The sequence below is a fragment of the Onychostoma macrolepis genome, chromosome 16 (genome assembly GCF_012432095.1).
Source record: "Onychostoma macrolepis isolate SWU-2019 chromosome 16, ASM1243209v1, whole genome shotgun sequence".
Taxonomy (NCBI): domain Eukaryota; kingdom Metazoa; phylum Chordata; class Actinopteri; order Cypriniformes; family Cyprinidae; genus Onychostoma; species Onychostoma macrolepis.
This window is the reverse complement of record NC_081170.1, coordinates 362199-390000: the sequence shown is the minus strand read 5'-3', so window position 1 is coordinate 390000 and position 27802 is coordinate 362199. Positions and strand designations below refer to the sequence as shown.

Below are 27802 nucleotides of genomic sequence, written 5' to 3'. Positions count from 1 at the left end.
CTATTATTTCACATGCAAATTCTGAGTTTGTCACTTGACTCATTCTCAGAAGCAGAAGTGGAAACGGAAGAAGCGCGTTAACGCGATCGCGTCCACCGCTCGTGCCCCCCTCATCAGCGCTCGGGCGCGCGTGCAGGCGCTCGTGAGCGCGCGCAGAGTTTCCTGGAGCGGGTTTAAGGAGGAGCCCCGGAATCCGTCAGGAGCGGGTCAGAACCGGCGACGAGACACCGGACGCTACCGGAGACCGGACCCGTGCGCGCGCACGCACGCAGGCAGGCGTGCGTCAGATTGAGGAAGTGCGCGAGCGAGCGAGAGCGCGGTCGGTCAGGTGGGACGCGGCGGGGGAACTCAGGTGACACCGGCTCAGGTAAAGCGCTTCTCTTCCGCGCGGCTTCCGTGCGGCCGTTTAATCGCCGTTTTCTTCAGCTTCGCTCTGCTTTGCTTTACTTCGCTTCACTGAGCTTTATTTGATCGATCCTCATCGCCGGGGTCACGGGAGGACGCGCACGTCATGGGTTCTCGGTAACTCCCGTGTGACGCGGGTGTCTCGCGTACTCCGCTCCCGTTTCTGTCAAACGACCCCCGTTCTGTCTCCGCTGTCATTCTCATTCATTCATTCGGTGTTTAACGTGCGGCTTTTACCTGACAGGTGAGTCCGCGCGCAGAACCCGAGCTGGCTGTGATAAGAGTTGGTTTTAATAGCGTTTAGATGCACTTTTGAGGCGGATTGGTGCACGCGCGGACGGACCGGCTGAACCCGCTGAACCGGATCCGCCTTTAACCGGGAAACACACCTGAAGCTGCCGCTGCTTGTGTGTTTGGCCGTCTGTTGTTTTTTGTATTAATTAGACTCTCACCTGCTGTCAGTCATAATTAATTCTCCGAACCAAGGCCCCCTTCCGTTGTCATAGTAACTTAATTACTCAGGTAATTCGGTGATGACGCGGTTCCTCCGCTGAACCCACCGAACCGGTCAGAGTCCCTCGGATGAGTTTAGCCCTGAAAACCCTCACATGTGACGTAATAGTCTAGTATGAGAGTTTATAGATGCTTTATATATATATATATATATATATATATGAATGAATGAATGAAGAGTTTAGATGCAAAAGCCTCTAAGTGCTGTTTGAAAATTTCTTTGAACATTGAAAACAACCTATTCATCGTCATAAAAGTGAATATATTGAACATAGAAGCCTCATAAAAATGCTCATTTTCAAACGGCACTTAGAGGCTTTTGCATCTAAACTCTTCATATATATATATATATATATAAGTTTGCATGTGTTTTTTTGTTGAGTATCATATTTGATCCATCAGGCTTTTAAAAACAGAAGCAGCTTAATTTTATTCAGAGACTCAAACTGAGCACAAATATGAATTTGCTGTAATTCTGCTGCTTGTGATCAATGAGATCTTTATAACAGTGCAGCAGATACTGACATAAAATGTGACCCTGGAGCACAAAACCAGTCATAAGGGTCAATTTTCTTTAAATTGAGATGTATACATCATATGAAAGCTGAATAAATAATCTTTCCATTGATGTATGGTTTGTTGGACAATATTTGTCTGAGATACAACTATTTGTAAATCTGGAATCTGAGGGAGCAAAAACATCTAAATATTGAGAAAATCATCTTTAAAGTTGTTCAAATGAAGTTCTTAGCAATGCATATTACTAATCAAAAATGAAGTTTTGATATATTTACGGTAGGAAATTTACAAAATATCTTCATGGAACATGATCTTTACTTAATATCCTAATGATTTTTGGCATAAAAGAGAAATGTATAATTGTGACCCATACAATGTATTGTTGGCTATTGCTACAAATATAGCTGCTGCTTATGACTGCTTCTGTGCTGCAGGGTCACAGATGATCTGAATATCAGCGGTCGCTCTATATCTCCAGTAATATGCCTCAGTAAGATGAGACTGAAACATATAATGCAGAGCTGATTGAGAGATGAAGAAATAAACGCTCCTCAGAAGATTTGAGACGCACTGATTTTTCTAGAAAGTGATTGATGGAGAATCAAGTAAAGCTGAGCTGCTGCAGTCCAGCAAGAGTTCATCTGGAGACATGACTGCAGTTATTCTGACGCTTACTTGATCAAAACCAGTCCAGATCTGACACTGAACAATTACACTAAAAGACTAAACTATCAGACGACAGAAGACGTGCAGCAGATTGAGTGACAGGATAAATTCAAAAATCATAAATGATACAGCAGCTTTATAGAATTAAAGCACTTTAATATGAAATGCATAATGGACATTAATTAATGATTTTAGGATTATAGTGAACTGCTTTATATTTCTGTGCAATTGAAGTAAATAAGTTAAGCCTCGTTCTGTGAGGTGTCCGCGTCTGTAGGAGTGACCTGAACATATTACTGATGAGTTATTGAAATATTCAGCCGAGTTAACGATGCTGTTGTGTTTTCTGGAATCACATGTTGTGAGATGTTCACATGTGATTTACAGCATCTGTGTGTTTCTCGTGGATCAATACGATCGTAGCTGTGCGATGTTTCTGTGTACGGCCGCGAGGGTTCAGCGCTTCTCATACGTCAGCATCTGTGTTTCATATTGCATATCATTTGTTGTGCTGCATTATCGTGCACTAAATCTTCTTTCTTTTGCGTTTTTGATTCTGTGTCTGTTCATCAGGATTGACCCAGAGCGAGAGAAACAGACGGACAGAGAGACAGAAGCGCGTCTGTGAGTTTATGGACTGGAGGTAAGAGCGGTGTGTGTGTGTGTGTGTGTGTGAGAGCAGTTTGGCATTTCTGTGGTGGTCATATGACTGATGCTGACAGAATGTGACTGTCGCTCATGGATTTCCCTCTTCCTCTAAAAAGACCCTCAGACGAAACACACCCACACACACACACACACGCGCCCACACACACATACACTGTTCCTGTAAATGCTGTATTCAGGGCATGTGGAGCCATGTAAAAATTTCCCCGTATCACACTTATGGTTTTCACTTTCATGCAGTCACCGGAGCAGAGAGAGACGGATGGGGAGGGGAGAGCGATAAGAGAGAGAGAGACAGCCGTGTGTAGGGTCATATGCTCGATCGCCCGCGTGTCATACAGTGAGCGTTTGCTCTGTCTGTCTTTTAGGAAGTGGAATCATTTGCGTTTCCTTTTTCTGATGCAAAGTTTCACTCCTGTCGACAACTTTGCTTGACCACCACACACACACACACACACACACACACACACACACACACACACACACACACACACATTGACTGTCAGTGAGGTGGCGTTTACTTCTGCTGCTGTAATTATAATGACTAACACAAATCCTTAAAGACTTTCATTTTATTTGAATTATGAATCATTTTTCCGTCTTTGATCAGATATGCTGTGCTGGAGACACGCACAAATCACACTTGCACTTCAGATATTAGTACATCATTAATATTCGCATATGCATGTGGTGTGGGCGGGGCTTTGATGCTGACGAGTTAGAAATGCTGCGGTGGGTCATGTGACGCTGACCCTCGGCTCCTGTCGCTCCTGTCTGACTCGAGTTTGTTCTGCTGCTGAGCTTCAGAGGAGAAACAGGAAATAGATGAGGATCAGTTGGTTTTGCAACATCATCTTCACACACACACTCTCACACTCACACACACACACACACCCGTTACACTCACACATGAGGCAGTGAAATCCTCCCAGAAACACTTGACTGCTGTGTTTACGACACACACCCACAGCGTCCAGCAGCACACTCATACAAACCCGCCTCACATTCCCACACAGAAACACAACGGCCGACGTGAAACTGCTGACCAGACAGATGCTGCTGATGACACCTGACACACTCACACCACACACACACACACACACACTTGCGTTTGTTTGTTTGTTTGTTGAGGACGTTGCATAGATGTTTTTCTATCAGGTTAATGATATATTTTATCGGTTACCCAGCCGCTACCCTAAACCCACACCTCACAGGAACACTAGATTAACATCAACAACATCATCTGGCTGATTTATAATCCTTTTTATCTAGTGATGACTGGTCAAATGTGTCACTAGTGGGCTGACAAAGTGTTTCACTATATAAATGAGGACATTTAGTCCTAAAACAAGTATAGTCAAGACACACACTACAGACTCACACACACACTTATGTATATACATGCTCTCACACACGCACACACACACACACGCACACACACACACGCACACAAAATGCACACAGACACATTTTTTTTGTCTTGTTTTTACTATTTCTTTTTTTTCTTTTTTTTTCTTCTGTATCAGTATTTCCATCAGAATTCAGGCACATTCTCAGTGACAGTTAAATATCACACGCTCCTGTAAATTAACATTTCATCAATTGCTTGATGTGGAATTTGCATTAATTACAATGTGCATTTAAGATAAATCAGAAAACAAATATATATATATATATATATATATATATATATATATATATATATATATATATTTTTTTTTTTTTATAAATTACATAAATGTTATACATTTTGATAATTTTTTTTATTTATTAAAAAATTCTAAGACAATAATGAACTCCAGCTATAAATACATTTTCTGCTTTTTTCTGACAAGAAAATAATTTCTATTCTATGTTTTGGTGTGATTTTCATATTCTAAGCATCTATCCATTTTTAAATAAATAAACAAACCAAAAAGATAATTCAGTAGCATGTTATTTTACAGTCCTGTTGCACATGTACAGTCATGGCCAAAAATATCAGCACCCTTGGTAAATATGATCAAAGGCGGCTGTGAAAATGAATCTGCATTGTTAATCCTTTTGATCTTTTATTTAAAATATTCACAAAAATCTAACGTTTCATTGGATAATAAGAATTTAAAATGTTTTTCTCTAATAAATGTTGGCCACAATTAACGGCACCCTTTTATTCAATACTTTCTGAAACCTCCGTTTGCCAGTTTAACAGCTCTAAATGTTCTCCTATAATGCCTGATGAGGTTAGAGACACCTGACGAGAGATCAGAGACCATTCCTTCATCCAGAATCACTCCAGACCCTTTAGATTCACAGCTTCTTCTCTTCAGGTCACTCATGTTCTACAGGGTTCAGGTCAGAGGACTGGAATGACCAGCAGAAGCTTGGTTTTGTGCTCAGTGACCCATTTTTGTGTTGTTTTTGAGGTTTGTGTTTGGATTATTGTACGGTTGGAAGATCTAAACATGGCCCATTATAAGATTTCTAACAGAGTCAGTCACTTATTGATTTTTTATCTGTTGGTATTTGATAGAATCCATGATGCCATGTGTCTAAACAAGATGTCCAGGACCTCCAGCAGAAATATAGGCCACAACATCAAAAATACAGCAGTATATTTCATTGTACACATGGGCTACTTTTTATCCCTGTGTTCACCAAACCCATCTTGAGTGTTTGCTGCTAAAAAGCTCATTGTTTAGTTTGATCTGATCATAGAAGCCAGTCCCATTTGAAGCTCCAGTCGTGTCTGATAACTGAATATGCTGGAGTGTGTTGTTGGATGAGCGAGGAGAATTCTTCTTGAAACCCTCCCAAACAACATGTGCTGATGTAGCTGCTGTTTGACAAGGTTTTCTGACCCCGAGACTCAACTATTTTCTGCAATTCTCCAGCTGTGGTCCTCGGAGAGTCTTTAGCTGCTCAAACTCTCCTCCTCACCGTGCATTAGGACGATATAGACACACGTCCTCTTCCAGGCAGCTTCATAACATTTTATGTTGATTGGAAATTCTTAATTATTGCTCTGATGCTGGAAATGGGGATTTTCACTGCTCTAGCTCTTTTCTTAAAGCCACTTCACTAATTTGTGAAGCTCAGTTATCTTTTGCTGCACATCAGAAATATATTCTTTGGTTTTTCTCATTGTGATGATGATTAAGGGAATTTGGGCTTTGTTTTCCCTCCTATTTATATTTCTGTGAAACAGGAAGCCATGGCTGGATAATTTCATGTTCATAATCACCCTGGAGTGCTCAAAATTGTGAATATGAATGGGAATATACTTCAGAGATATTTTACTCATAAGAATTTCTAGGGGTGCCAATAATTGTGTCCAACGTGTATTTGAGAAAAACATTTATTTCATAATGATATTTCCCCCCATTTTAAATTCTTCTTATTAAATTCTTATCTGATCATATTTACCAAGGGTGCCGATATTTTTGTCCATGACTGTACTTATTATAGTAGTTACAATAACTAGGTACTAACCCTAAACACCTACCCCTTATATTATCAGGACTTTCTTAGGTAGGTACACTGTAAGTACACATACTGTAAAATAAAGTGCAACCGATAATTCTGTCGTCATTTACTCCTCTTTGTGTTTGATATGTGGAACACAAAATAAGATATTTTGTCCTAAAATACTGAAGTCAATGGGGTCCAGTGTTTTTCGGTTCCCAATGCTTTTAAAATAGCATCTTATGCAGAAGTCAGTCAGTCATACAGGTTTGAAAGACATGAGGAAGTAAAAGATGACAGAATGATGATTTCTAGATAAACTGTCATTTTTAGTCTTGGAGATGATCTCATTCACAGATGTAGAGTCAGTCGGTGTTTACTAAAGAATCAAGCGTTGATGATTTCACGTATTAATCAGAGGCGCAGATGATTTGTGACGGCACTGAGCCGTCTCTCGTCTAGCGTTCGTTCGTTAGTTTAATCGGAAGTGTTTCTCCAGACAGTGTTTGTCAGATAATGAAGTGTTGGGTTCTGGATTGCTCTCGCTCGTTAAGTCATTAGATTCATTCCACGGGTGTTTTTGGAGGGAGATTCTCATTCTGAGTGACTCATCAACTATCTGCTGTTTCTTCTGTTTGTTTTGTGACTGATTTAGAAATGGTTAAAGTGTTGAAAGTGTTGCCCTTTTGACATTTAGAGTTTGTAGGATGTTTTCTGTAATGTGTGTTTTCGAGGTGTTTATCAATGTGCCGGCTGAGTTTCGTTAGAGGCCTCTGAGAATACAGTGAATATGAAGTGTTCATTAAAACTAATCGACTCATATTGAACACTGAACTGACTGAAGCTATTGTCTTCTTCAGAGGGAACGCGTTTAGCTTGTGTTTCTGAAACATCCAGTTTTCTTGACGTGATTCGAACGTTATTACAAAATGTTTCTCGCAATGTTCTGCTGCTTTATTTTCGCTCAAAATATTATTTGAACGTTTATTTTTAATAATGCACGAATATTTGCTTTCAACATTATGAGACGTTCATCAAGTACAAATAACATTTTTAATGACATTGCAGAGAATATTTTCTCATTAGTCAAAATAACATTTTGAGGATGTTTCAAGAATGCTAGAATGTTTTATGAGAACGTTTGATTGATTTAAGAATATTTTGTTCTGACGTTTATGTAAAAAACATTAGTGTTTATTTCTGTGAAGCTGCTTTAAATCAGTCTGTATTGTATAAAGCTCTACAGAAATGAATGTGATCTGACTTGACATAAAGCTTGAAGAAATACAGAGAATTTGAAAAATAATGAACTCAAGCTACTGAAGTGTTTTCTGCTGTTTTCCAGCAGGTCTTCCGTGTTGTTTTGGAGTCGTTTTTATGAGTTATGAGTGTTTTTGCAGTGTTTTGGTCAGACGCCCTCTGTGGGTCGATTCCAGCACTTCTTCATTTCTAGATCTTTACGTCTTAATGCTGATGTCAGGAGTGTCTCATGAATGTTCAGCAGGAGAGATGATTCTAGATTGCAGTGTTGGTTCTAATGAGAACATCTGAATTAATTACACGTGTCTATGTTTGAATGCAGCTTTGGATAAAAGCATCTGATAAATCTCGCTTGTGGCTCCTCTGTTAATTCTGTTCTCTGAAAGTCATGAACAAATGTTCTTCCAGTAACTTTAATAGAACGTTCATTTAAAGCTCTCTGGTTTTTAAAAATGTTCTCGAAACATTTACACAATAACATTATTTATACATCATTATTGCAACGTTTGTTCTGAAACATTTTAGTTCATCTAATGTTTTTTAAATGTTGCTACTTGCTTCAGAGAACGTTTGAAAGTATCATTTCCATAATGATTGCAAAATGATCAAATGGAATGTTACCTTGACTTTCACATTCTTCACATTATTGAACATTCAGAGCACATTCAGAAATACATTTTTTTTTTTTTTTTTATGACAATGTAAATGTTAGAAAAATGTTCTTGGAACATATATTCCTCTCACTCGGCTAACAATCATTTGGTAACGCTTTACTTAAGCCTTTATGTAAAATGCATTATAAATGTATTCATAATATAAACTGTAATGCGTTATATCTGTATAAAGTGCATTATAATTTGTGACTGTTAGTTTGTTGGGTAACACTTTACTTAAAGCCTTTATGTATAATGCATTATAAAAGTAGTTTTAATGCATTAATTATGCCACCTTATAATGCATTGATTGTACAATCTCATGAATAATTGTAACCACAGTTAATACACTTATCAGTTCATTGTTACACTACTAATTTTAAATTTGGTTATGCTTATTTACGACAACAAGATATAATATAATTATAATGCATTATAGCCTTTAATAACCCTTGATAATGCGTTATACATAAAGGCTTTAAGTAAAGTCTTGTGTTTTAATGCATTATACTTTCTAAAGGTGTTACGATGAATAGATAAGTATTATAAGGCATCACAAGTGCGCTTACAATTATTAACGAGATCAGCGTTATAAGGTGCATAATTAATGTGTTAAAACTACTTTTATAATGGATTATATACAAAGGCTTTAAATGATATGTTAGGAATGTTTCTTGCTTTAGGATTAAATTTTGTTGCTCGATTGCTCGTCTGTCAGTTTGGAACGGAGAGTGTGTGTGTGTGTGTGTGTGTGTGTGTGTGGTTTCAGCGCTCTGAATGCAGCTTAATTCAGAATATAATGACCTCAGAAGATGAAGATCTGACGGGTTCATCACGGGTGTAGAGAGAGCTGGGCCTCAGACGGCTCTAGAAAAAATAGAGCAGCTTTGCATTGACTTGAAGAATAAAGAGATGTTCAAGAGTTCTTAATGGAGTTTATAGGCAGCGTTTACTAAACACTGTACAGCAGCAGAGGATGAAACATGTCTGCGTTTTAAAGTAATTTTCTGCTGAATAGACAACAAGACCACACGCACACACACACACACACACACACACACACACACACACACACACACACACACATGTGCACCCTCACTGCAAAGGCGGCTTCCTGTGTCTTTATCTTTCTCCCACTCTCACCCCATTTCAGCTTCTGTTTACCCCAGCCTCCTCCTTCCTCTTCTCTTCTTTCGTTCTGCGTCTCGTCCTCAGGTTTGCTCTCTATGACACATTGCTCCCCCTCCTCACTCAATCCACAACTCTGATTTTGTGCTTTTCTTTGGTTTTTGCTGTTGTTTCCCCCTCTGTCGCGCTCCTTCAATCTGCCTTTGGATCTACACACACACACACACACACACACACACACACACACTCTCCCACTCTCAGCGTTTCTTGTGTGTTTTCGAAGAACACATCTTTATTTAGACCGAGGAAAGAGGCCTGCTTTCTTTTTTTAGATTGTGGGATTTTTCCTCAAATCTCAGACCCCAGATTCGTTCCTCTCTGCCTCGTTTTATCTCTCGTCTCTCGCTCTGCTGTTGAGAACAGCTGCGTTGGATCGGATCGATGTTTTTGGCCTCTATAAAAGTTTAATTTTGTAAGTTCACTCTCAGAAAAAAAGTACAAAAGCTTTGGGGCAATACCCTTTCAGAAGGTACTAATATGCAACATTTCGGGGGTAAATAAGGTTCAAAATCAAGTGAAAAGGTACCGTCCCAGTGACGGCTTTTGTGCTTCTGAGAATGTTGCACTTACAGAATTTATATATAATGCATTATAAAGAGTTATTAAAGGCTATAATGCATTAAGGTTATTCATAACATGCGTTGTAATACATTATATATTGTTGTAAATAATTATAACTGAATTTAAAATACATAGCGTATCAATTAATTAAGTATTATAAGTGTTATTAACTGTTTTTACAATTATTCATGAGATTATACAATGCATTATAAGGTGCATTACAAGGCATAACTAATGCATTAAACTGCATTATACATCAAGGCTTTAACTAAAGTGTTACCGAATTTATATATAATGCATTATAAACGTATTTTAATGCATTAATTATGCCTTGTAATGCACCTTATAATGCATTGTAAGATCTCGTGAAGATAATTCTAACCACACTTATAATAGCTACATTGTAATATGTAACCGTTCATGTTACACCTTGTGTATTAAATGCATTAAAACACACGAGACTAACTTCACGTATTATAATGCATGCATTCCATATATTTATTAAAGATGTTATGCATTACAGTGTACCTTTATAATGCATTCTGCATAAAAGCTTAAGTAAAGCGTAACCAAATGTTAAACATGATGATGAAGTCTCAGTGAAGAGAGTCTGATTTCTGCTTTTTTCTGTTTTCGTGCGCATCAGCGTTTGAGATGGTTTCATGTGTCAGTAATGAGTCGGTTCTTTCGCTCTGAACAGAGAGAGTCTGATTTGAGCTGCATTGGCTCTTATTGATGTGTGTTTTTGTGCCCGTCAGAGTTTGATCAGTCCGGTTTATGGGAGTTTAACAGCTCCGCATTAATAATGCAGCGTCCCTCGTTCAAAAACTCCCCTTTCAGTCGCTCCGTGGCCTACTTTCAGTCACCGCAGCGCGTCGAGAACAGAGAAGCGTCTCCTCTCGTCCATGCGCTGTGAGAACAGAGCCTGATCATTCTCAGGATATTTCTCATTTCAAGACGTCACTGCTGAACGTTCATGAAATCATATTTTTCTCTTTCATCTGATTCTCTTTCAGGACACTGTTATTAAACTCACTTCAACCCCGTCACTGTAAGTCTGGAGTTTATACTAATTTGCAACCATTTTTCTAAATGTTTCAGCGTTACGGATCTGAACGGCTCACGCAGGATAATTATTTTTTTTAAGTAAATACAAGAATAAACAACATACTATGAATGCCCATTTCCAAGATTTAAAAAATATATAAAAAAGGTAATTGCGACCTTTCATCATAATTGTGATGTAGATTCACTATTGTCAGTTATAAAGCCAGAACTGCATGATATAAACTCATAATTCTGACTTCTTGACATGCAGTTGCTAGTTTATATCCCGCCATTCTGATGTTATAACTCATTAAAGCGTGTTTGTATCTTGTAGTTTTGAGATGTAAACTTGCAAATGCTGGAGAAAAGTAAGAATTGTCAGATAAATAGTTGCAATTACTGTTTTTATTTTTTTATTCAGTGTCAAAAACATGCTTCTATAACATACTGTTACAATATTGTAACAAAAAATAAGTAATTCTACCTAAAACTTGCATTATTAAAGCATAATCTAATAAACAAAAATGTGTGTGTGTATGTATCTATACATTATACACATATATATATATATATATATATATATATATATGTCTATATCTACTGTATACATATACATGTATAGATGGTTATACAGTACCTACCTAACCTATTTAAATGAAATTGTGATGAAAAATGTATCATTGAAATGCTGATAAAAACAGACATTTAAAAGTTCAGTAGTTTCATTTTAAAGTATAATCCATTATGTATATATATGATTTTATCCTAAAGCCGCTACTGCACTGAAATCACATACTGTATAGATATTATATTTCATTATCTATTCATCATTTTAAGCTGAGAACTAAACACTCTTTGAAAAGGTTATTTCGCAGATGTTGACAGTGAGCTGCGTGTGTGTGCTTGTTAGATGTGTTGTTTTCATATTTTTATTCTTGCAGTATATTTTGAGCGCCGTTTCGGGTGATGCAACTGACTTTCTGAGTTTGTATCATAAAGGTACAACAATAAAGGAAATCAAATCAAATCAAATCAGTAATAAATGGAGACAAACACAAGTGACACGGTTTCAGCCGCCTACGAGTGTGAAGATGGAGTTCTGCTCAGGAACGTCTTTGATGAACTGCAGTGTTTTCTGTCTCTGCTTCGGGTCATTCTTCTGTGGAATATGAAGTGTGTGTGAATGAGAGGAACGCATGCTTTCTCTCACACACACACACACACACACACGTATGTGTGGTTTACAGGGGCTCTCTATAGGTGTGATTGTTTGTGAGCTGCTCTTATTTTCTCTCTCCTCCCTCAACTAAACCCCAGAAAAGCTTTGTTTTTGGCGTTCACTAACACACCTTCATCTCCCAGAGGAGCAGAACACACCGACGGTACGAGAACACACTCTCACTCTCCTCTAGACTCGCCAGCACAACACTGTGTGTGTGTGTGTGTGTGTGTGTGTCTGTGTCTGTGTGTGCGTGAGAGAGACTGTGTGTGTGTGTCTGTGTGAGACTGTGTGTGTGTGTGTGTGTGTGTGTCTGTGTGTGCGTGAGAGAGACTGTGTGTGTGTGTCTGTGTGAGACTGTGTGTGTGTGTGTGTGTGTGTGTGTGTGTGTGTGTGCGTGAGAGACTGTGTGTGTGTCTGTGTGAGACTGTGTGTGTTACTACATTTCCTTTGTCTGATTTATTTTTGTCATTATTTTAAACTTTTTGAAGAAAATTTAATTTAATAAATAGTCACATTTTGTTTTGTTTATGTTTTTTTTTTAAATGAAATTTTTAAATTTTTTTTAATGAAATTGTAATTTACTCTTAAAAAGAAATTCTGGCCTACAGACATCAAGTAGTTTTTTTTTTAATATAAATTGAGCTGTATTTTTCAGAGGCCTGAAGTTTTATATTATTTCTGCACTGAAATACTCCTGTGTGTGTGTGTGTGTGTGTGTGTGTGTGTGTGTGTGTGTGTGTGTGTGTGTGAATATGAAAAAAGAATTTCATCAAACTCTACAATTGCAACTTTTTGTAGGGATTGAATTTCATTTAATTTGACTAGTTATACTAATATAAATCGTTGAGAAATCTCCATTTGTGTGTGTGTTTAAAATGTGATTTGTTGTGGTTTGTGGTTAATTTTTATTAGAACTCTGTTTTTTTCAGTATTCTGACTGAAGCTGTTTTATAAGATGAAGTTGAGATCTTGATTGTGTTAAGTGTGAGATTTTCCTCTTTGTTTGTGCGCCGTCTGCTGATGTGTGTTCTGATGGAAAACTGCACACACACACACACACACACACACACACACACACAAGCGCAGGGCACAAGAGTGTGTGTTTATCTGGCCTGGTGTAGCGTGAGCGCGTTGAGGAAACCATATTGTCGTATTGCGAGAGGGGAAGAACACTAGTGAGCTGTCAGAGCAGCAGTGGGACGTGAGAATCCGCTCTGACACGAACAGAAACACACCCGACGACAGAGAGATTTTATTTCCACACGGCCGGCTCCTGCACAGAATCTAGCCGTGTGGAGGAGACGAGCGCTGGGCCGCTGTGTCGACGCACCGAAGCCTCGCTCAGACTCCTCTCGTGCTCCTCTCAGTTGAGCCCAAGATCAGCTGTTAAGAGTTGTGAGATAACGCTGTGAACGGTTAGATGTTCGTGAGCGAGAGAGACAGAGCGTTTTCTGAAAGTGTGACGGAGGACATGAGAAAAGGAAGAGCAGAAGATGGTGGATGCGTGTGGGTGATTCTTGTCAGATGAGCGTCTCTTTACTGTATGTGTTTGTCACTGGGCAGAGGGGGGTTCATTTCAGCTGTAGGTGTGTGTGTTTGTAAGAAAGCTGATTCACTGCGTTTCGTGTCTTTGAGTGATTCTGGAGTCGTCTGGAGCTCGTCCCATAATCTCACGCTCACAGATGCCACGTGATAAAGGAGACTGAGATCTACTCGAGGCCGCGATCGACCGTCAGGTGCATTTAGGGCCCGCGGTGACCTTTGATCCGACCTGCCATAAAATAAAACAAAATAAAATAAACATGTCATTGGAGCATATCCTCATTTTAATTTATCTCTGTTTTAACACTTTTTTTGTTCTGTTTTTGCATTCAAATTTAGAGAATATACTGGAAGTGAATTTGATTTTTTGATTTTAAAATATTTATGTGTCCCTGCAGCACAAAAGCAGTCATAAGCAGCAGCTATATTTGTAGCAATAACCAACAATACATTGTATGGGTCAAAATTATACATTTCTCTTTTATGCCAAAAATCATTAGGATATTAAGTAAAGATCATGTTCCATGAAGATATTTTGTAAGTTTCCTACCATAAATATATCAAAACTTCATGTTTGATTAGTAATATGCATTGCTAAGAACTTCATCTGAACAACTTTAAAGGCGATTTTCTCAATATTTAGATTTTTTTGCTCCCTCAGATTCCAGATTTACAAATAGTTGTATCTCAGACAAATATTAATAAACCATACATCAATGGAAAGATTATTTATTCAGATGATGTATACATCTCAGTTTTAAAAAAATGACCTTTATGACTGGTTTTGTGCTCCAGGGTCACACATAATTCAGCGTTTACTTCTGGCCCTCAGTCAAGTTTGATTTTTGGCTCTTCATAGTAAATATTTTAAATGCATCTGATTTAATGTGTGATGGTCTGGACTTTTCATATTATACTGTTTGGACCACAAGTTGAATAAGTTGCTAACATAAGTTAAAGTATTAGAAATCATCGTTCTGTCATCATTTACTCTCTCGTGTCATTTAAACCTGTTTGACTTTCTTTCTTCTGATATTTGAAGAATGTTGGGAATTTTCATAATATGGACAAAAACACTTGAGACGTTTCTCAGAATATGAAGAAAGGAAAGAAGGTCAAACGGGTTTGAACGAGACGAGGGAGAGTGAATGATGATGAATGATGATTTCTGGGTGAACTGATCCTTTAATTTTTTAATCTTTAAAAATCATTTTTTAAATCGGTAACATTTTAACTTTTAAAAGAAGATTTATTTATTAATTTTTTAAAAGTTTTAAGCTCTAAACGTATCAGAATTTCCCTGATTTTAACACTTTGTATAAATCTATTTTTAATGTAAAGGGGCAGATGTAAAATTGTCTTTTTAAAAAATATTTTTTATTAAAAATTAAAAGGTAATTAAAGAGGCGCAATAATGAAGTTATTATCTGAGACAAAGTTCTAGTAATTGAGGAATGATGCATATTTCATGATTATTGTGTGTTGGTTATATCATTATTATGTGTTTTTATGAATGATTGTATGTGTGTAGAGTTTTGCGGGCGATAATCGCATGAACTATCAGTGACCTGCTGTCTGTATGGATTCTTGATTTGATCAGATGCGACAGATTTTCCAGGTTTAAATGCGTCTGTTCTGTTTTAAGTAAACTGGAAAGTTTCTGGGTGTCTGTCAGAAATGGCAAAAGTTCTTTCTGTAGTCGGTTTTTATTAGAAATAACAAAGCACAGTGTTTATATGTTCTGTTAATGATGTAAGAAGCTGCTGAATGGCTTTCAGTGGCAATGATTTCATAGAAACCATCGCGAGAATATGAGAATATTTCCATGTGTAGAGACTGTTTGACTGATTTGTGTTTTATGTGCAGTTTCATATTTACAGTTTGTGATCATTGTGTGCTACAGGGCCGGTTCTGTTTATCATGGAATCTGTGGAGCAATGAATCCAACAGATCCAGTTTAAATTCAGAACTGATCCAGTTTATACTCAGAGCAGATCTGATTTAAATACGGAACAGATCCAGGTTAAATTCAGATTAGAAATAGTTCAAATTCCGAGCAGATCCAGTTTAAATTCAGGAACCGATGCAGTTTAAATTTGGAACGGATCAAATTTAAGTTCACAACAGATCCAGTTTAAACAGAGCAGAAGCGGTTCAGATTCAGAGCGTGTGGTTGAGGACGTGATTCAAACACTATCTGATCCAACAGACATCATAAAGTTCTTGAGCTCTTTCATGCAGTTTTCAGAATTAAGCGAGTGTCTGTAGAAGTGCGAGTGTCTCCAGAATGAACGAGCGAGACGAGATGAAACAGAAGCTCTGCGGCTCGTTCCTGCAGCTTCAGCTCCAGTCTTTTGTTCCTCTGAGCAGCAGATTTCAATTCTTGTTTCTGTCCTGCTCTACTTTCACACATTTCCTCTAAAATCCATTGCTTCTTAATGTCAAGCACAGCTGTATTTGGTGAGTGTCACGTTCATTTGTTCTGGTCTCTGAAGAACTTTGAATATTAGCAAGTTCTTTAGTGATTCTTCATTACTAGTTGCTTATCTGTGGTTATTAAGATGCTGTGTGTGTGTAGTGAATCTCATGGGGTTGGTGTGTGTGTGTGTGTGTGTGAGAGCCTCATCTGGTGTCGGGCTGTTTGTGTTTGATTCTTCACACCTTTAGTTAGTTAACATGGCTCGGAAACCATTGAAGTTTCTCCATCCGTCCTTCCCAAACTCAAATGATGATTGGTTGCGATTTAATAAACGCGCAGTATTGGACGGAAAATGCAGCAGGGCCGGAATCAGTCAGACGATCATCCTTCCTGTCGCCGCAGCCGTTGATCCGGACGCAGCTCGCAGCGGAGGGCGAGGGATTTTGTTTTTTCGGAAACTTGCGAGCGTTTCGAAACGAGCTGATGCTGATGCGCCGGGAGCGAGGGGCACGTGGGCGACGGGGGGAGGCGTGTCAAACACCTTTTTCACAAGACAGGAAGACGAAGGGAGAGATAGAAAGAAGAAAGAGAGGAAGAAAGAGGTCCAGATCCCCACCGGAGAGTTTGTTGAAAGCAGCAGGAGAGACGGCTCAGAGACGGATGCTATGACACAGACGGCGGTGCAGATTTTGTCGACGGCGCCCTGCTTCACTATGAAGGGCCGAACGGTAGGATCCGCGGCCGAGGGTTCGATCCGAGCCGAGGGTTATTTAACGAGACGGCAGAAACCTGTGTGTGTTTGTGAGAAAGTCTCGGGCATGACGTGTGTGTGTGTGAGTAAATGAGGCTGAGCTGAAATGGGGCTTGTGGTTCGTTAGTGACTAATCTGCTCCGTCTCAATTGTGTAACATTACCAGAAGCCTTAAGACGCCACACCTGTTCCAGGGAAATCTTGTTCCGTGTGTGTGTGTGTGTGTTTTGGATCAGGTTAATCAGGTGTTGGAGTGCATTGTTGTTAAGCAGCACTCAAGGGTTTGGGAGGCCAGTATTATGGGCTGTACGGAGCCGCCGGTCGTTAGGGGAAGCGCAGAGGTCGCTGGGTTGCTGGTGGAAAGTTCCAGGCTCAGGTGTGTGTGTGTGTGTCTGTACTTGTTTGCAGGGGGAATCTGGAATGTACATGTTAAGGCTAAAGTTTGGCTTGTTTGTGTTTGTGTTCAGGGTCCCAGAGTCGCCAGCGACGGGTCTGTAAAAATGAGTGGCCTTAACTACTGTGTGCTTAAATTAATCATTTGGTACAATGCACTTATTGTGTACATACATTTTTTAAAATACCTATATGTAATTACATCTGTGTTTTAATTTCTGTAATTACACTTATAATTACAGTGTTGACCCACACCTTACACCTTAACCCAGTCTTAAATCTACCCAAACCACCAAACCCCTCCCTAACCACCCGTATCACACCTCAATAGCAGCAGAAGTGTTTTGCAATACAATAAGTACATTGTACTTATTTTTTTATGTAAATACATAGTAGTATAATATAAAGTGTGACCAAATATTCATAGTTGACGCTTCAGATGCATTTATTATTTTGCCATAATATTTTGTGAGTATTATAATCATTACAACACGCTTTAACTATTTTATCATGAAGTAGTTTAGTAACGCTGCTTCTGTTTGGGGTCTGTTTGAAAAACACATACAAAAGACAATAAAACAAATCAAAATGAATAACAGTCAGACGGTGATATAACATTTGTAGTGTGTTCATTACAGTGTAGGTGTAACTTTTGAATGTGTGTGTGTGTGTGAAGGTCTGAATTCATTCAGTGTGATCTGATAAAAATAGTGCCGTTACTGTTACATGTGCTCTTATTCTCCTGCTGTCTGTCTGTCTCTCTGTCTCTCTCTTTCCTCCTGTCTCTCTCTCTCTCTCTCTCTGTTCCAGCAGATGGAAAGTCTTTTCTGAGCAGATTCTGATGTAAATCTCAAGTGGAAAATAGAAGTAAAATTTCTCCCTGTTCTTTTGTGTCCCATAGTGTTTACCCCACCCACACAACCCAGAGCACATGCACGCACACATGCAAACATGCATAAATGCGCACACACACACATGCATGCACAGACGCGCACACACACACACACACACACACACACACATGCACAGACGTGCACACACACACATGCACACATATGCAAACATGCATAAATGCGCACACACACACATGCATGCACAGACGCGCACACACACACACATGCATGCACAGACGCGCACACACACACACACACACACACACACACACACACACGTAGCCTGTAAATATTTGTCTGCACTGAAGCAGTTTGGCTCGTCCAGGTGTCAGTGATTCAAACAGGTGTTGTTGATGCAGCTGCAGCATCTCTAACCCCTTCAGCACTTCTACTGGAATAATGAAAATATAGTAATGTCAGTAATGCTTATGAAAATCATTACAATATACAGTCAAATGCACATTCAGGACATGTCTCTGTCTGTCTCTCTGTCTCTCTCTTTCCTCCTGTCTCTCTCTCTCTCTCTCTGTTCCAGCAGATGGAAAGTCTTTTCTGAGCAGATTCTGATGTAAATCTCAAGTGGAAAATAGAAGTAAAATTTCTCCCTGTTCTTTTGTGTCCCATAGTGTTTACCCCACCCACACAACCCAGAGCACATGCACGCACACATGCAAACATGCATAAACGCGCACACACATGCATGCACAGACGCGCGCACACACACACACACACACACACACACACATGCACAGACGCGTGCACACACACACATGCACACATATGCAAACATGCATAAATGCGCACACACACACATGCATGCACAGACGCGCGCACACGCACAGACGCGCACACACACACACACACACACACACACACACGTAGCCTGTAAATATTTGTCTGCACTGAAGCAGTTTGGCTCGTCCAGGTGTCAGTGATTCAAACAGGTGTTGTTGATGCAGCTGCAGCATCTCTAACCCCTTCAGCACTTCTACTGGAATAATGAAAATATAGTAATGTCAGTAATGCTTATGAAAATCATTACAATATACAGTCAAATGCACATTCAGGACATGTCTCTGTCTGTCTCTCTCTCTCTGTCGCTCTGATCCGTTGATCCTGCTTGCTGGATTGGGTGTGTCCTAAATTAGCGTTTTGCATTTGGGAGGAGGCCCGAGAGAGACGTTTAAGCCCTTATTAAAATCCTCTATCACATGAAGTAAAAAGCAAGAGGTGTGTGTGTGTGTGATTATTAATTCCGACACACATTTCAACAGGATCAGATTAGGGATGGTTGACTAGTCATTCAACAACAGAATTGTTGATCAGTAACTATTGAGTTTTTTGGGATTTGTCGTCTTCAGCAATTATTTTAGCTTTGATATTTACTGAATTACATTCAGTTTGAGTGAGTCATGTGTGACCTGTTTGTCCAACCAGTGGCAGACGAGGGGAGTGTTTGGACTGTTCAGGGTGCGAACATGTCGAGATTAAAGTACACTTAACTTTAGTTATTATCATAATTGCTTTTATTGTTATTTGTTATTAATATGACATTGTATTCAATGGACCCTTTTCACAGACTGATGTTTTTCCACAGTTAATAACATCGTAAATCTAGCAAAGTTTTTAATATTTTCATTTTAAAAAAATGTAAATTTTATAACATTATACATTGTTTTATATTACCTTGGCGTTAAATTTCAGATAACTGTTTGTGTGGGTGTTTCTAATTCAACGGCAAATTTGACACATTTCTCTTGTCTGACCAACAATCAATCTTTCCATATTTGTTTCCTCTTTCGGAAAATCATAGAAAAGCTGTTGTGTATTTTTTTTTTTTTTTTTTTTTTTCTCAGCGGCAATAGATTCTATTTACACAGGATTTTCTGCTATTTATACTACTTATTGCAAATAGTGGCAATTATTTGCACCTCAGTACTGTAAATTATAAAACAGTATGCAATAATGATGTGTTGAGTGTAAATTATAATTTTAATTCAAATTATTAACTGGATGCCACCTTATTGGGACAATAGGCCCTCCCTACACCTACCCCAACCCTACCCGATACTTTATTTTAAACTTTTCGATTATTTCCTTCATTTTTATTGAAAATAAATGCCTTTCTGATGTGATTATGAAATTTAAAAAGGGAGAAAAAAAAAGCATTACCGTTTCATACACCATATACCGGTTGATGAAAAACAAGCTTATATGGATTCTACACATTTAAACAGTTCTGATAAGCTATCTAGAATTATTTATGGAGCAGATAAAATTCACCTAATCATTTATTAATCAATTATCATTTTTCTTTATTTAACGGCTGAAATGTGAGGTTCACCATTTTATGAAACCTTTTCAAAGCTTTATTTGAACATTTCGCATGTTATTAGATAAACTGTTGTCAGTCATGATGTCATTTAAAATCCGGACATCATTGGTAATGTTTTTGTTTTGGTGTTTATGCAAACAAAAAGTCATTTTATTTGTTGTTTGTTGACTTTAAATATAAAACTTGGTGAAACGGTTTATGTGTCGGTACTTTTTGAACATTTCCAGCACATTTTAACAACACCGTGATAATAATGTTAATTGTGATAATTTTGGTCACTATAATTGTGATGATAAATGTTCATACCTTTACATCTCTAGTGTTGACTGTCCCAATCACACGTTGGTGGGCGGAGTTAGTGTAAATAGCTTCTGCCAACAAGGCGGGCTGTCTGCACTTAGTACAAATAGACACTCCGTTTTCTTTTCTATTGGAGCAAATTGGAACACAAAACTGATATTTGTGGTAGTTTCCGTTCACAAGGGTTTGTGTGTTTTGAAGCAGAGCTCTGTGCTGTCAGTGTTCACACTTACAGCAGTAAGAGTGTTTACTGTTGTCTTTTTTTCACTATTACACTATTTTTTTCCTATTTAAAGGGGTGGTTGATTGCGATTTCACTTTTTTTTTTTTACTTTAGTTAGTGTGTAATGTTGCTGTTTGAGCATAAACAATATACTGTAAAGTTATGGTGCTGAAAGTTCAATGGAAACGGAGATATTGTCTTTTAAAGAAAAGTCTGTTTAATGCCTACAATTACGACTGGTAGAGACTACAACGAGCTTCTTCCCGGGTTGGTGAGATCACACACCCTGCATTTAACACAAACCCTGCCCCTGGGAACATGCAACAAAGGGGCGAGGCTATGTTGCGCGGCTTTAGGTAATGGTAAGGGGCTTAATGTTTCCGGATAACGTGCAATACGCGGTTAACGAATCACAATACACTGGGCCAGACAGCGATGTAGAATAAAGGTAAAATATATGAAAAATTAGGTGTTTTTTTTTTTTTTAAACAAAGCATTAAAGGGTTAGTTCACCCAAAAATTAAGATTCTGTCATTAATTACTCACCCTCATATCGTTCCAAACCCGTAAGACCTCCATTCATCTTCAGAACACAAATTAAGATATTTTTGATGAAATCCGATAGCTTTCTGACCCTCCATAGACAGAACACCACCAGTGTTGGGTGTAACGTGTTAATAAATAATGCATTACTGTAACTGTAACGCATTACTTATCCACTGAAAAAGTAAAGTAAGGGATTACTGTTCATTTTTAGGTAATTTAATTATGGTTACTTATAAAGTACTTGCGTTTCATACTGTAAATAATTTCAACAGTTCTAAAATTAATGTTAATTTTGAAATCTAAATTAATCGTCTAAAAGTAAAATTGAATGCAGCGTCTTTACCGCTCTGTGAACCGGTGCATTCACATTTTCCTGATAACAGAGAAAAGAACCTAAAATACTCAGATAAAGATAAGACTAAAATCAGTTGAATCTAAAAAGGGTCTACTGTTATTTGTGTACACTTACAATAACAACAAAACATTGTGCTTTTATAAAATAAACGAAACAAACCGGGTGCTCTTTCTGCCGTCTCGGTCTCCGTGACTTTTCTATGCGTCACATAAATGAACTGAAACTCAGCGAATACTTGACACACAGACACGAGAAATGTGTTTATAGAAAGCTTGAAGTATCTACTTTTCTAAATGAACCAATTCAAATCGAAAACGAATATTCTCTGAAAATGTAATCCGTAACTGTAATTTTCCCAGACCCATAAACGTAGCAAGGACATCGGTAAAATAATCCATGTGACATCAGGGGTTCAACCGTAATTTTACAAAGCTACGAGAACACTTTTTGTGTGCAAAAAAAACCAAAATAATGACTTTATTCAACAAAAGTGTTCTCGTAGCTTCGTAAAATTCCGGTTGAACCCCTGATGTCACATGGATTATTTTACCGATGTCCTTGCTACGTTTCTGAGCCTTGATCGTGGTAGTACCTTTGCTGTCTATGGAGGGTCAGAAAGCTCTCGGATTTCATCAAAAGTGTCTTAATTTGTGTTCCGAAGATGAACGAAGGTCTTACGGGTTTGGAAAGACATGAGGGTGAGTAATTAATGACAGAATTTTAATTTTTGGATGAACTGTCCCTTTAAGACATTTTACACTGCACCTCATAAACACAATCAAGCCTAGAAAAAAAGCAGTCAACCACCCCTTCAATGCTGTAAAGCTGCTTTGACACAATCTGTATTGTTAAAGGCGCTATATGTGATCCTGGACCACAAAACCAGTCATAAGGGTAAATTTTTTGAAATTGAGATTTATACGTCATCTGAAAGCTGAATAAATAGATTCCAGATTTTCACACATCAATGGAAAGCCTGAGGGTGCAAAAAAAAAATTAATATTGAGAAAACGCCTTTAAAGTTGTGCAAATGAAGTTCTTGGCAATGCATATTACTAATAAAAAAATTAATTTGAAATATTTACGGTAGGAAATTCACAAAATATCTTCATGGAACATGATCTTTACTTAATATGCCAATGATTTTTGGAATAAAAGAAAAATTGGTAATTTTGACCCATACAATGTATTGTTGGCTATTGCTACAAATATACCTGTGCTGCTTATGACTGGTTTTGTGCTCCAGGGTCCCATATATGAAAAAATAAGTCTTTTTTTAAAAAACGAAGCATTGACATGATGCACTGCACAAAAGAAGCAGTCAACCACCCCTTTAATATACTGTAAAGCTGCTTTGACACAATCTGTATTCTTAAAAGCGCTATATAAATAAAGGTGAGTTGACAGCTGTTTCTCTCTGCCTGCAGGTGGCGATGTCTCCAGGAGAGGACGGTCTAATCGGGATCCCCTTCCCGGAGCACAGCAACGAGCTGCTGTCCCGTCTCAATGCTCAGCGGCGGACCGGGCTGCTCTGCGACCTCACGCTGACGTCCCGCGGTGCTCGCTACCCCACGCACCGCTCCGTCATGGCTGCGGTCAGCCTGTACTTCCGCCGTCTGTTCGGGGCGGAGGAGGGCGAGGAGGACGGCGAGGGCGTGGGCGACAGCTGCAGCGTCTGCCAGCTGGACTGTGTGTCGCCCGACGCTCTGGCCGCGCTGCTGGAGTTCGCCTACACCGCCACGCTGACCATCCGCAGCTCGGGCATGCGCGAGGTCCTGAAGGGCGCGCAGCTGCTGGGCATCCAGTGCGTGGCGGACGCATGCCGAGACATCCTGGGCGAGACGGGTAGGGATGAAACCATTACTGGTTTGACGATTAAACGTGATAAAATGTTCAATGGTTAGTATTACAGTTTCATATTGTAATTAGCATTAAAACTAGGGGTGTGCAATATATATCGTCTGCGATTTAATATTGTAATTGTTGTTTTAACCATGTCAACGATTACTGGTTTGACGATAAATCATGATAAAATTCCACATGGTTAGTATTACTACTACATATTTTAATTAGCATTAAAACTAGGGGTGTGCGATACAGTGGCATGCAAAATTTGGGAACCCCTTGCAGAATATGTGAATAATTTTAACAAAATAAGAGAGATCATACTAAATGTATGTTATTTTTTTTTTATTTAGTACTGTCCTAAGTAAGATATTTTACATAAAAGACAAAAAAATCAAGGTAAATTGTACTTAATTTGTCTTCCGGGAAACATGCAAGTATCTTCTGTTGCTTCTGAAGGGCAGAACTAAATGGGAAAAGATTATATTTCTACAAAAAATTTGGACATCTTCATCCTGTTCAAAGGTTTTCACCCTCCAGATCATCCAGGTAACCTCACACAGCATTAAGAACCAAGGGTTCCCAAACTTTTGAAGGGGGTTATTTTAATAATTTCAGCTTTTTTTTTTTTGTCTTGTTGACTATATGTAAACATCTTTTATGTAAAATATTGTACATAAAAATGGAAAATATATATGCAAATAATAACATGCATTTTGTATAATCTCTCTTATTTTGTTAAAATTATTTACATTTTCACAGATTCTGCAAGAGGTTCCCAATCTTTTGCATGCCACTATATATAATAATCATCTGCGATAATATCGTAATTGTTATTTTAACAATGTGCGATTTGACATTATTGAGTATATCGCAAAAACCAAACCAAACACACTGATGGAGTGCACACACACACGACTGCTAGTGTGCATTTAGAGTGCGTTTTTTCACTGCATGATTCAGTCTATTAAAATGCTAATTTAACAATACACTGATTACCATGATAAGAAATGTTCATACCGTTACATCTCTAGAGACGGGCGATGAGCCGATGGAGAAGGCTGAGCGGCCGCCGTCCCGACGCAAGCAGGACCAATGCTTGCTGGCCCGGGCCGCGTCTCCCGTGAGGCCGGTGTGGAGGAGCCCCTCGGGGCCGGATACGCCCGAATGCGGGCCGCTTCCCGCACAAGGACACCCAGGGATGCTGGTGAACGGAGGCTCGCACTGGCCACTGGAGTTCACACACAGACCCGAAGACACGCCCTCGGAGGAGGAGGAGTCTGGAGCCCAGGGGCGGGCCACGCCCCAACTCAGCCAATCACAGGGCGACGGAGCAGGGGGCGGAGCAACGGCCGGAAACGGCAGGAAGAGAAAGTCTCAGACGCCTCAGCAGTGTCCCGTCTGTCAGAAGATCATCCACGGGGCGGGAAAGCTGCCGCGGCACATGAGAACACACACCGGAGAGAAACCGTTCCAGTGCTCGGCCTGCGGCGTCCGCTTCACACGGTACGTCCGGGCTAGCGAAGATTATTTACATTTGTGACCTGTGCTGGCAAATTACGTTCTCCATTTAAAGACCTTCAAAATTATGTATAATTTGTGACTGAGCTACACTAGTTTGAAGTCAGCAAAGTCAATTTTGAGAAAAATCAAGTTAAAGTTTTCTGAGGTTCCAAAGCAAAATAGGAACCCAGCAATGTTGCATCTTTTCTTCCAGTTTTTTTCTTAATTATAATTGCTGTATTGATAATCACAATATAGCTTTTTTTTTTTTTTTGTTATTATAAATGTGACCCCGGACCACAAAACCAGTCAAGGGTCAAATTTAGATGTATACATCATCTGAAAGCTGAATAAATAATCTTTCCATTTGATGTATGGTTTGTTGGACAATATTTGTCTGAGATGCAACTATTTGAAAATCTGGAATCTGAGGGAGCAAAAAAATCTAAATATTGAGAAAATCACGTTTAAAGTTGTTCAAATGAAGTTCTTAGCAATGCATATTACTAATCAATAATGAAGTTTTGATATATTTACAGTAGGACATTAATTCATGGAACATGATCTTTACTTAATATCCTAATGATTTTTGGCATAAAAGAAAAATGTATAATTTTGACCCATACAATGTATTGTTGGCTATTGCTACAAATATAGCTGCTGCTTATGACTGCTTCTGTGCTGCAGGGACACAGATGTTCTTCAAAATGGTTCTTTTAGGAACTGTTCACTGAAAGGTTCTTTTGGGATCCAAAAATGGTTCATCAGTGCAAAAACAACCTTTATTTTTTTAAGAGTGTGAATATAGCAGAAGGCAACGGTTGGGTGTGTGGGGTCCAAAGTGATTTAAAGATCTTGGAGGTTGGGCAGAGGGGCACCAATAATCCTCATGCGATAAAAGGTATCTTTTCCATGTTAACTGCAGTTTTTAATTTCTCCTCTCAGGAACGACAAGCTGAAGATCCACATGCGGAAGCACACGGGCGAGCGGCCGTATCCGTGTCCCAGCTGTCCTGCGCGGTTCCTGCACTCCTACGATCTGAAGAACCATCTCTCGCTGCACAGCGGGGACCGGCCCTTCGAGTGCCCGCTGTGCCACAAGGCCTTCGCCCGCGAGGATCATCTGCAGCGCCACAGGAAGGGCCACAGCTGCCTGGAGCTCCGGACGCGCCGCCCGCGCCGGCCCGAGCCTGAATCCTTCGCCCAGATCATGGAGGGCCGCGGCGGCCCCATCCCCCTGCTGACAGGGGCCCGCATGCCCTATCCGGAGCTGCTGTGGCGGGCGGTCGCTGCGCCAGCGGGAGAAGCCCTGGATAAAGCCGAAGGAGGCTCGTCCCCGCATGGGAGCGCATCAGTCGCGCATCGAACCTGGGAGGAGGAAGAGGAGGAGCAGGAAGCTGCTGGGGAGGAGGAAGAGTGACCACGCCCATCTGTGTGTGTGTGTGTGTGTGTGTGTCCAGGTGAAAAAAGTGCACTTCCATAAGTGCTCTATTTCCACACACTAATGTATGTAATACACTAAAAGTGTTTCTTTAGTACTTCTTAAAGGGATAGTTTCAAAAATGAAAATTCTGTCATTAATTACTCTCCCTCATGTCGTTCCAAACCCGTAAGACCTTCGTTCATCTTCAGAACACAAATTAAGATATTTTTGTTGAAATCCGAGAGCTTTCTGGCCCTTCATAGACAGCAAGGTTACTACCACGATCAAGGCTCAGAAACACAGCAAGGACATCGTTAAAATAATCCATGTGACTTCAGCAGCTACGAAAATACTTTTTGTGCGCAAAGAAAACAAAATAACGAAATCTTCTCCTCCGTGTCACCCTTTAGCGCCATTTTGGAGATTATCACATACGTAAACAACGATGTAAACAACGTATGTACGCAGATACGCTGTTAACATTGTTTACGCATTGATCTGAACGTAAAGAACGTATCCGCGAACATACGTTGTTTACGTATGTGCTACTCTCCAAAATGGCGCTATAGGGTGACGCGGAGGAGACGAATTGTTGAATAAAATCGGTATTTTTGCGCACAAAAAGTGTTCTCGTAGCTTCGTAAAATTACGGTTGAACCAGTGAAGTCGCATGGACTATTTTAACGATGTCCTTGCTGTGTTTCTGAGCCTTGATGGTGTTAGGATCCTTGCTGTCTGTGGAGTTCATCAAAAATATCTTAATTTGTGTTCTGAAGATGAACGACACGAGGGTGAGTCATTAATGACAGAATTTTCATTTTTGGGTGAACTATCCCTTTAAGATCAAGTAAATGTACTCAACTGTGCTATTTTGGGACGCCATGAATATGAACTAAAATGTGCTTTTAACATACTATCTCTGAATTTAAAAGATTACCACTTGTAGTGCACTTGGACCCATCTACTTTCATACACTAGTATACTAAAGTGTACTACAAGTGGTAATCTTTTAAATTCAGAGATAGTATGTTAAAAGCACATTTTAGTTCATATTCATGGCGTCCCAAAATAGCACAGTTGAGTACACTTAGGAAGCACTAAAGAATCACTTTTAGCGTATTAACAAAATG

The 27802-nt window shown here is 39.3% G+C and overlaps 1 protein-coding gene across 3 annotated transcripts in view; it reads left to right on the top strand.

Moving 5' to 3' along the window:
• The window catches only part of zbtb7b (zinc finger and BTB domain containing 7B), a 27612-nt gene extending 51 nt beyond the window's left edge, over positions 1-27561 (top strand). Inside the window, exons 1-5 of one of the 3 annotated variants that reach the window (XM_058745957.1) lie at positions 1-367; positions 2677-2727; positions 23329-23746; positions 24781-25252; positions 26195-27560. The exon at positions 1-367 is cut by the window's left edge and continues 51 nt beyond it. In XM_058745957.1, coding sequence (XP_058601940.1) covers positions 23335-23746; positions 24781-25252; positions 26195-26669 — 1359 coding nt within the window. In that variant the 5' untranslated portion in view covers positions 1-367; positions 2677-2727; positions 23329-23334 and the 3' untranslated portion in view covers positions 26670-27560. Of the gene's footprint in view, positions 368-2676; positions 2747-16377; positions 16834-23328; positions 23747-24780; positions 25253-26194 lie in introns of those variants that run through there. The other 2 variants (XM_058745955.1, XM_058745954.1) reach the window with 2 other exon arrangements.
• The last annotated feature ends 241 nt before the right edge of the window (positions 27562-27802 follow it).